At 47.3% G+C, this 11,526-nt stretch overlaps 1 protein-coding gene across 2 annotated transcripts in view; it reads right to left on the reverse strand.

Moving 5' to 3' along the window:
• LOC108931160 (E3 ubiquitin-protein ligase Arkadia-like) overlaps positions 1 to 10,261 on the reverse strand; it is a 28,041-nt gene extending 17,780 nt beyond the window's left edge. For both annotated transcript variants that reach the window (XM_018746777.2, XM_018746775.2), the window contains exons 1-2: positions 9,859 to 10,261; positions 3,275 to 4,233 (exon numbers count right to left, since the gene is read on the reverse strand). In XM_018746777.2, the coding sequence (XP_018602293.2) occupies positions 3,275 to 4,127 (853 nt within the window). In that variant the 5' untranslated portion in view covers positions 4,128 to 4,233; positions 9,859 to 10,261. The remainder of the gene's footprint in view (positions 1 to 3,274; positions 4,234 to 9,858) is intronic.
• Between the last annotated feature and the right edge of the window lie 1,265 nt (positions 10,262 to 11,526).

Raw genomic sequence — 11,526 nt, forward strand, 5'->3', positions numbered from 1 at the left:
ACTGTGCAATGCATAATTTATGTCACATATCTGTTCTTCAAAAGAAGCAGTGGCACAGCAGCTCGTGATAATGCCTCAAGAAAGCTAGGCTGTGCATTTGGTGGGTCTGTATCTCTACCAGGTGCTCTGGTTCGCCCCGGCAGTACAAAAGACGTTTCAGGTAAACTGGTGAATAATCTGTTCTTAATGTGCGAGTCACTCTGCTCTGCTGTACAAATGGGCAAATGACTGTAGGAAGTTTAGTGTACTGTTGTGTAGCTACCATCAAAAGTCACTTTGGACAAAAGTGTAAGGTAAATACTCAATAATAATTCTATGTCACTTTGGAGAAAAGCACCTGCTACAGTAAAAGGAGGAACATACTACAGCTGATAAATTTTTGTTCTACTCTAAGGTTCTGCATCACCTTTTGTGCCATAACCCCAAATGAACGACGACTTCGATGAATTAGCAAAACCCATTAAGACTCCTCTCTTGATACCCATCACTCAAATATCACTAGCGTTCTGGCAGCAAAGCCTCAGAAACATCAGTCTTTACAAGCCCACCATGGCACTCAAGACCATGCATCCTACTTCCGCTGCTCTTGGTCTTCCCCACCTACCCATTTCCCACTGAAAAGGCTCAGCAGTCATCTGCACACCCCCCTCCCCCCATCCACTCACCCCCAAATGCTCCCACTTAGAGGGGCTGAGAAACAAGGAAATGCCACGACATCTTCACAGCACAAACACTTGCATGTGGAGGGGGTGGGTGTATCAGCGCAGCTGCAGCGAGTCTTGCCTTCAGCACCCACCCCCACAAAAAAAAGGGGGCCAACTTTATGACACAGGTGATTGATACATATTTCCCCCCCACAGCGACAGAACAGTAATTCTGTGTAATCACATGGACAAGTAATTTGGTACTTTACACTCGTGACCCATGACACACCAGCGGGCTCATACCGCAGGGATACTGGGCCCACACACCCGCAGGCTGTGCTACTTGCTGCAGCGGGGTCAGGTGGTTAGCAATTTCAACTTCCACCATGTTCATAAGCGGAAGCACACCATGCTGGGAACGGCAGGGGACTACCGGACAGTGTGCAATTAAAGGTGTACTCTGTGTGTAGGTATGTGTGTCACAGCAAGAAGCATCTGCCAAAAGAAAATTAAAACAGATCCACCTCACCTTGTAATATTAACATTGCAAAGCACAGCAAAAGCAGCTTTGCAGATGGTGCTTTTTTCTTTCAATAATTACTATAGCTTGTGACAAATGCTAATCAGCCCTGCAGTATAATTCCATTCAAATATGCATATTTGCTGAGACTAAAAGCAGAAAGCTAGAGCCGTCTGTTGAGAAGCAGACGAGGCAGGGGTTGCAGAGAACAAACAAACACACATTTTCTCCGTTACGGTATATGTTCTTTGCAACCGTGAATATTAGCAGTGCCCCCACGAGCAGCAGGATTTGAGCCGCACTCTGTCCCACATGCCAGAGGAAGACAGGCAGTGTGATCCCTGAAGACCTCTAGTTCTGTGCTGGAGGGATGTCAGAAAACCCCACCTGTCCAAAAGAGAGGAAAAGGGCTGAAACGGCATAGGGTAGCTCCTGATGACCCTGGGTTCAACAGCAACAGGATCAAAGACTACATTATGGTGTCAAACCCAGGTGAAGTACCCTGTCAGTACGCAAGCGATGCAACAAAACCTTGTCCAGACATAGACAGAATATGCAACAGAAATGGACTCAAGGGCAGCAGCAGTGTGGAGCACAGCTGTGCAACGTTTGCCCAAAGAAGAAAAAGTGGCTCACTTCTTTTTTCCACTGCCGAGAAGCACCCTAGAAAATTGCACCAACCACCTTGCAGGGCAAGAAAAAGCTGCATTTGAGCTTGGGGAGTCATCCAGGTACTTCCCACATGTACCAGAGAACCCACAGAAGTCAAAGGTACTGCTCCCACTTGGCTTATGCAGCAAAAACCCAGAATGTAACATAGTAGCACGGCATAAGGCCATATGCCTTACACCTTTACAGGTACACTGCTGACCACCTGCTAGCATCCAAGGACACGTCACTGAACATGTGCACTGGGTCAACGGTTCAGGTCCAGCTAGACACTTTGCTTGCTGTAAACTTGTATCTGTGTTCATCTTCTGCTCTCTCTCGATGTGGTGGGGCTGTTTTCCGTCACCGCACAAAGTCACAGGCCAAGACCAAAACAATCTGCATGTCCTCCCTAACAGTTTGCTAATCATTGTAAGAAGAATAAAACATTTCCTTGTCTATCTGCAGTCTGGGTGAGGCCCATTCAGGCAACACAGCAATTTGACATTGGGCGATTCCTGACCTTTCCCAGGCAATGAGTGGGGAGGAAGGGGGGGGAGGAGAAAAAAAAAAAAAAAGAGATTGGAAAACAGAGGCGCCTGACAGAATGGGTGTGTGAATCTGTGTGTTGGAGCACTGTGCACCATGGGAACCCAAACACCGGCAGCAATGCTACAGCACAGTGGGAGCATTCTGCTGTGTTTCTCCCAATAGGACTGCAAATCCGGAGGTTCACATCACGACCCGTGTGTGCTTTTACATGCCTCTCTGACCTTGAGGTGAAAAATATCCCCACAATAACACAAAACCATGAAAAGCATTTTAGGAAACATCGTTTAGACAAAATGGCTTTTTTTTCTTTAAAGAAAGTTAGATGTGATTCATCCACTTGATGGGAGAGTCAAAGAGGAGTGTCAGGAGAATGTGTGCATATGTGTTAAAGTACATGAGGTGTAACTTCTCACATTAGTGCAGCAGACAGTGGCCCCCAGGTCAATATTGTACAGTTTGTACTGCAACGATAATTTTTCACTTATTTTACTCTCAACTAGAAATTACATTGTGCAGATCACATTACTGAGTTCAGAAATGTACATTTTCTGGCAGAAGAATTACCAGTCGATTTAGAGAAAATCATAGAGCTGAATAAATGTAAACAGTAATGCCATAAACTGTACTACTAATAAACTAACATGGTACAATAACAATACTGTGGAAAAACAGGGTAGTCGAGTATATATTTGTGAAACATACAGTATGTGGCACTGAGTGTGATCTATAGGTGGTCGGACATGTTGTTATCTGACAGGTAGGAGACCTGGCCCGTACTCAGGAACAAGTGGTCGGGCAGCAGACACACAGTATGCATCTGTATCCAGTCTGAGTATTACACTAACATGTTGGAATCTTCTCATTTGTGATGGCAGGAAGTAGTGAAGTGAGCCCAGAAGTGAAATTTTACCTGCGGTTACAACGGTGCTGCCAGCCTGGCTGCTGCTGCTACTGCTGACATCCACGTAAAGCTCGTCCTCCGCCTCAGTAGAAGAGGGCGAGGAGGAGTCGTCGCTGGTCAGCTCCTCGCTGGAGCTGCTGGTGCTATGGAGAAGTGCGTACTTCCTGCGGGCGATAACCTCCCGTTTCCTACGCTGGAGAAGCAGCCGCTCCTTCTGCTTCTGAGTCCGCGGGCCTCCACCACCGCCTGTGGCGACGGCCGCTTTCACAAAACGTTTCCTATGGGGCAGCCGCTGGGCAGTCAGGCATGGTCGCTTCAGCAGCACAGCTTCTGCTTCCGGCCGTGTCCACCTGTGAGCCCCACCTCCCCGGGCCCGCACCCGAGGCCGAGGCAGAACAGGGCGTGTCGCCATGCTCCCCCCCACAGCAGCTGCCTTGGGCTGCTGTTGCTCGCCTCCTGTGCCGAGCACTGCCCCGCCACCCAGGCTCTCCTCCTCATCCTCTGAGCTGATCGTGTCAGAGTCCCCAAAGCGGGGGCTCGATGAAGGGGAAGATGCGCAGTCACTAAGAGAGGACTCTAGGTGGCGCTCATCCTCGCTAGGCCTCTCTGTTCGTGAACAGTCTGAGGGCCCTGCCTGCTGGCTCCTGCGCTTCTTTCGTCCGCTCAGAGCTCTTTCCGAATCCGTCCTGCAACCAGCCAACCGGGACTTACTGCACAGCGGTGTCAACTCGCTGCCTGCCTTGCTGACCAACTCTACTTCGGCTGCAAAGCTCTTTGCGCGTTCCACTGGCTCTGGGCTGGACAGCGCCCCCTTGAGGTGGTCACGCTGGCGCGGCGCATCAGTGGGAACCTCACTCTTCATCCTGGATGTTTCCAGAAGGCAGCGACAAGGGTGGCAGGATCTGCACCTAACACTCCATTGAGAGGTCTCTAACAGAGAGTGTTAGGGGCTCAAAGTCCAGCCGCACCTTTAGGGGTTAAGAAAGGGAAGAGAGTCAGTGAAAGGTCACCATGTTTTGTCATTACACCACCACCACCCCAAAGGCCAATAAGTAGGTTGCTGCATGTAGTTTATTTATTTTTTTTTAATCAACATGACATACTGTAGAAGTTCTCATACAAATCTACTTAATTATTTATGCATTTATACAACAGAGTAAAATTTTTACGGTATCAGTTCAGGGCAATTATTTTCATAAGAGCATGCTACAGTGGGAAGTTGATTCAAACCCAAACGGACCTGTCTACTGCAAGGCAGTGACTCCAACAAGTATGTTATCTGCTTTCATTTCTTTTGGCACAAAATAGAATTCTTGATATTATTCAGCTGCCCCCCCCCCCCACACACCCCCCATTGCAAGTCATTTTTGTGTCTACTATATGAAGTACACATAAATGTTGATGTAGCTGTGTACACACTTCTAAACTTTTCAGTACAGAAAGGCAGAGGAAAACACAATTTTAAGAGGTTCATTTATAATCTAGAAAGATGGCAAATTATACCCTTTTAGACTGGCCATTTCATTTTTTTTTCCCCAAAGCTACATGCTGTAAACAAAGGCAGGAAAATCTCTCTCCTCGGCAGGCTGTTGCGCCATCCCTGGCAAACTCTCTGCAACAAACAGAACAGCTCAACTCTTTAATAAAGCCGCATAGGGAAAGGAAGCTCACACATTCCCAACTTTCTTGCAGAGACTTTGAAAACAGACACTCAAAAACCACCAAGAGCCAAAAGAGTAAACAGGAAATTTTATTCCAGTTATTGCCAGAAAAATCTGAGGCCTGTCAGCTTTTGTTCAAAAAAGTATTTTATTTATTTCTTGCAACAGATACCTTTACAGAAACAACTATTTGTCTTAATTCCCATGGACACCATCACAAATTCTGCTGATATTTGCAACAACTCTATCCCTACCCATTGTATTACCCACTATAATTTATTCTCTACCACCTTTATTGAAAACACCCTAACATTAACTTCAGTTGTTGCCACTTGGATGAGTGGTGAAACGTTTTCAAGATAACTCATGCAAGTCCAGTTGCCTTTGTTTTAGCTTCATTTTTTAGACCTGTAAGAGTATTATCAATCATGAACAAATTAGAATCCTTGCCCTGATCCAGAACCAGGAGTCTCATTGATTAGACCATTGTGAAAAACACAGTGGCAGTAAAATGAATGCAATTTTATTGAGTGCTAACGAAGATGGTTCTGTGTGCCCCTTCTAGAAAGAGAAATACCGCTCTGCACTCCTGATCCAGAATACGTAGGCATCAAACATCAGTGTCACATGTTCTGTGGCTAAAGCTTGATGTGCAAATACAGGTACCTGATAGCACAGTGGTTACAGCTGCTGCCTTTGGACCCAAGCAAGGTCTTCACCCAGAACTGCTCCAGTAAAATGACCCAGCTGTATAAATGGGTAAATAAGTAGCTTAACATTGTAAGATTCTTTGGAGAAAAGTATCACCTAAATGAGTAAATGTAAATCAGCACTGTACTGCAATCCACGACAATATGGGAATGGTTCAAAGGGGTAAAAATGCCACCAAGAGGGGCAGCACGGGCCAGCACTAAGCCATGATGACACTTTTCAGCTCTCAGCCCGCTCTTCTTCTCAGCACTGAGCAAACAAGTACTCTTTGCAAGGCCATGAGAGAGAGGGTGTGTGTATTTGACACAGTCCTGGCTCTTTCTGTGCTCTGTGTCTCCTATCTAAGATCTCAGAGCCTACAGAGATAAGTCCTCCTTTCTCTAACAGCCTTTGCTACAGGGGAAGGGGAGGCTTTTCACTTGAGTGGAGTCACCTCAAGGCCTGATATCTCCCAACCCTTAAATTATGAAAGCAGCCATCTGTTTTGGAAAGCCACATCGACTCTGTCCGTTAGCCTACTTCTCGATGCGAGGCGGAGCTGTGCACACACGCAGCTGCTTTAGTGCAGAGCGAGCACTGAGGAAGTGCAACAGAAATTTGCTGCTCTCTACTGATCGCCGCACACGGTATCCCCACAGAAGCTGTGTGCGTGAGCATGTGTATCTCACGTGTTTTAACCCCCCCCCCACCCGCAACAGTGCAGGGGTAAACCCTGTTCCTTCATTAACCTTGCAAATGAATGCAGCCCATCAGAGCAGCATTCCTCTGCCAGAGGCTGGGCAGGGAGGAGGCTGCATGTTAAGCTGATGCGGGAATGCCAAAGACTACAAACAGAGGCCCTGGGGCAAAAATCTGCTTTGGTTGGATGGATACACACACACACACACACACACACACACACACACACACACACACACACACACACACACAAAAAATTTACTAAGTATATGAAAACAGTATCTCAAATGCAGATAAGAGGGTAAAGAAGGGTGAACAATGGAACAAAGGTGGGTGAATGTCCCTCCAGAAACATAGTGCTGAGTGTGCAAATCACAAAATATGACGACCTGCCACAGGGACCTGATCAGACACCCTGCAGAAACCCCTCCCCCATAAATGAGCTGCCCGGGCACAGCAGTTTGCCCAGACACACAAGGAACGAATGGAAAGAGGTATCCTTGTGAAAACAGCAGCAAAGTAAGAAGTGTTTCTATCCAAAAAAGCATACCACTGGAGAGGAGTCAGAGTTGCAGGCGAAGAAAGACTTTCGGTCGTGCTTCAGGAAGTGCGACAACAGCCTGACAGCTCTTTGGACAGAGAAATCAGCACTAGGACAGCCCGGTACCATCTGTGCTCACGTCAAGCCAGACAGGATCGAGTCCCTGCATGATAAACCCCTCTGATCATCTCATTGGGCAGCATGTTTCCTAACCCAACAGCTGACAATGGATGATGCAGGGCACAGGGGAATCCAGCAGCGGAATACCTTTCACACATTCTGTGAATTTACAGCTGACCATAGGGAAAAGCAGATCCAACTGTAGGTCAACTATCCCTCATCACGCAAGCGTGCCCGTTGACAGGACAACAAAAGGAAGGAAGGAATGTAACAGCATTTCCATTTTCAACATAGTGAAACCCACAAGAGCCAGAAATTACGAGAGGTGGTTTGCCCCCCCACAAAAACCCCACTGTGAGAATTATAATTAAAATGCTGTAAGCTCACATCCAGAGGCAAACACAAACCATACTCATAAGTGATGAAACAAGCATTGTGCAAATTACATAATGCAACAAACAAAACTGATAACGATCAAGACAACATACGTGGGTTTGAATCCAGCTAATCCTGCAGGTGACCCTAAATTTCCCCTTAGTCTTATGTAAATGAGTGTGTGACTGCCTTGTGATGGACTGATGTCCCACCCAGTTTGTACCCTGCTTCACACCCTAAGCTGACTCCAAGAAACTGGGATCCTGCACTGCACAAATTTTGGTAATGATGGAGTTTAAAAAAAAAAAAAAAAAAAAAAAAAAATTAGTCAATTTATATTTTGTTCTTAATGAGGAATATAAGGTCTCCACACAGTCAAAATATGCAATTTGTGATTAAAAAAACAGCAACAAATATTTAGATGGGGGGAGGGGAGAGACTACTGCTATCTGTCAGCACAGTTAGAAGCAGCCTTCCTCTGTGTGACTAAACTCACACCCCTGTGCGCCTGTGGGGCTCCTTCATGCAATGCTGATGAGCCATGGAGCACAGCAGAGGACCGAGCGGTGCCTTTCACAGGGATCTCGACGTGGGGAGGGAGACCTGTAGCACCTGAGGAACAGGACACCTGCCAACAAAGGCTCTTGAAACTGAGAAATCAGTGGTAATAAATAAAAACGAAAAACAAAAATTAGCAAAGCCTCTCGAAGGGCAGGCACGTGCTGAGGCCGCAGCCCACAGTTTGTATGCCAGCTGTGAAATGACCATTCAGATGTCTCCCATGGACCTTGCCTGCCTGAAACAGCACGTTCCTGGCAGTGCAAAACCTGACAAGCCCCCCACTTATTATCACCAAAATGACTATCTGGAAAGCAGTATGAAAACAACTCCAAAGTTCAGAAAAAGTGTGACATGCCAACACCAATGACCCAAAATGACCAAACCATCACTATACCTCAAAGGCCACTTTGTAACAGCGAGGACCACGGGCAGAACTTGTGCACGTGCCTCCTATCATGGTTTGCAGACATTCTAAATAAGACACTAAATAAGGCTTGACATAAATTTCAATTAAAAAAAAACTGACATGAGTTTTGCAGAAGAGAACCACAACATTTGGGTTTAAAGGAAGCACGTAGAGGATAGTGCGTGTTGAGAAACGCAGTATTGTACTCTGAGCTGTGCGCCGATTTGGAAAGGCGTCTGCCAAATGCATAAAGACAAACGGTAACGTCAAATAAACCTGTTTAGGAAAAAATTGTGCAGGAAAACTGCTGAATCCTGAGGCCAGGGGACTTCTGCGAGTTTGCGCGGGACCCAGGAGAAGCTACGGTAATGGAGGCCCAAGCCAGGAGACCAGGTTCAGGTGGCTCCGCTTATGGGTCGAGAAATGTAAAGCCAAACATCACAGCCACTTTAGTCAGCTGTACTGAGCAATTTTTCAAAAAACATAAATGTTAAAAATAAAAAGAAACCCCAATCCCGAGGACACTTCCTCAAAAGCAAACAGTTTTGATGTTCTGGGCCTGTGATGGTGAGGAGAAAGATGGTGAGATTGGGGGGGGGGAACGAATCACTTGTGGCCTAGAGAACACATTCATGTGGAGAGAGATGAAGATGAAGAATAAAAAGTGCTGAAGAAGCCAGAGAGAAGAGTGACTGACAGCCTCCATCTCACAACACTACTACTCCTGGCCGTTTATTTCACTACAACATGGTGCTTTTCATTTATAGGACAACTGAGCCCCGAGGCTCAGACACAGAGCTGTATGTAATTTTACAGTACAATTGTATGGTAAACCAGAGGATATGCGTGCCCAACGTACGGGCGAGTATTTGAAAATGGTCGTAAAGCTGCGGGACAACACTGCCTGACAGTGATACACATCGAATTGAGGCGGGCACGCTTTTAAATCTTTTTCTTTGCCACTAACAAGGTACAAACGTCATTTTACCCTTATAACCATTTCTGAGGCAGTTAGGGAAACAGAAAGTGAAGCGCGCGCAGTCTCTCTGGGCCGTGAGCGTTGCGGGTAGCCCGACAAAACGGGCCTCTGGCTCTGCCGTTTCGGCGGCCGCGACGAGGAGCCGCACAAAGGGCCGTTTCCGCCGCTTTTAACGCAACTTCAGTGCACAACATTTCCGCGGCGCGGGCGCCGCTGCTGCACTGCGATGAGATGAGATGAGATCTCATCGTATGGTGCCTCAGCTACAAGTACAACGAGACAAAAATAACTGCGAAACTACGTGGAGACGAGGGCAAAGAGCAGGAGTTCGCTTCAGAAGCCGGCCGCGGGCCCGGTTCGGTGGCCCGAAAGCGGAGTCCAGAGCCAGACACTGACTGAGCCACCGTGTCCCTCCAAGAAAGAGGCCGTCTGCCTCCGCCGTCCCCCGAGACTAGAGCGGCCATCGGAATGACACCGCCTCCTCCCCCGGAGATCTGTGTCTGGGACGGGCTCGAACGCGCGTTACCAACAAAACATCATCGAACGGGCCACAAAGCTTACCTGTGGAACAAGGCCTGGGAGGACGCTGCTCGACGGGGACTGCGGCCCGTTTCCGAGCGGTCGGCCCGCCACGGAGCGCTGGATCCGGGGCAGGAACGAAGCGCCGCGGCGCGGAGGCGAAACAAAACCCGATCGAAGGCCCGAGAAACCCGGCGGAGACCGCGCCGACGGACCATAAAGTACTCAGTTGTACTAAGCTGACGTATCACCACAGATTTTAAGCGCCTTGACGTAAACTATACAATCGGATATGCGAGCCTCTGGGAGGTTTTATTTCCCAACCGAGAGAACGCTGTCCGCTCGCTGCTGGGGCCCGTAAAGAAGTGCCCATTCCTGCCTCACCGAGGCGTTCCGCTCTCGTTCGCCCAGAGAGCCCTCTTTCTCACTCCGCTCCGCTCTGCTCTGCTCTTCTCTCTTTCCACATCCCGAGAGCATGGTTGCCAGGAGACCCGCTTCACGACATTTCACGATACTGCTACGCCATTTGACGGCATTAGGGTGCAATAAGCGGACGTCCTTCGCCCACTGGTGGCCTCCAGTGGAACTTCACCATAGAGGCGCCGCCGGACGGCCTGTGCTAATGCAGGAGAGCAGCGTCGTGCAGTGATCGAAGGCCTTGTGTCGCTTAGTTAAAGCTGAAAGAAAGAAACACACACACACACACACACACACATTTTCAGAACCGCTTGTCCCTTACGGGGTCACGGGGAACCGGAGCCTACCCGGCAACACAGGGCGTATGGCCGGAGGGGGAGAAACACTTTTATTCTAAATGCTCGCCTCGGAGTGCAAACATTATTTATTTTCAAACATTATATGCCACCAAATCATGCAACAGTTTTCTTTTGATTCGCTGTATATAACAGCGGCCACGCAATAAAAAATCTGATCAAAATGATGGTGTAATTTATGACATGCAAACTTTTCCTGCTTTTTCTCTGTTACTTAATCCGTCTGTTTAGTATATATAAAGTGGTGAGGACATTCCTTTTTATACATGGGTAATATTATAATAGTTTTTGAATTTAACATTCTTTATACACAGCGCTGCTTGAAAGTATGTGAAGCCCTCGTGTACCTTACTTTTACCACAAAATCATTAGTCAAATCCGGTGTTTCTCAGGTGACACGATAGGTGTGTAATGAGGAAGTCCATATGCTGCATTAGAGGAAATCGTGTGTAGGAGAAACACGCAAGGAGTGCAGGTGTAAAAATAAGTGAACCACAAGTTCAGTTGGTTAAACCAAGTAGGTAAGTAGACTTTGATGTGTAAATCAAAATCATTTATTCATTTTGTAAGTGTGTTTTAAGTTCATTGTAATGAATTATACAAGAACAGTGGCCATTTCTATAGGGGTTCCACACTTTTAAGCAGTGCTGTATAATGTCTAACAATAAATGCTGTGCTGTCTCCCCATAGAGCTGCTGGAGACAGGGCTAGGACACAGGAGTCTATTTCTAGAACCCATACATATCTCATTGACTGCAGTCTTGGCTGTGATGTCACAGTCCCCCAACTCCACACAATGGTTAGGGGTTCACCCCTTGAACCCCCAGAATTCCCCCGTGGCAGACAAAGTGTCAGCACTGTAACAGCCAATCAGAAAGGAACAGAGACTACATCCATCTGACAAGTTTCTCCAAAGCAACTTACAATGTTATGGTAC

The sequence above is a fragment of the Scleropages formosus genome, chromosome 7 (assembly GCF_900964775.1).
Source record: "Scleropages formosus chromosome 7, fSclFor1.1, whole genome shotgun sequence".
Lineage (NCBI taxonomy): Eukaryota > Metazoa > Chordata > Actinopteri > Osteoglossiformes > Osteoglossidae > Scleropages > Scleropages formosus.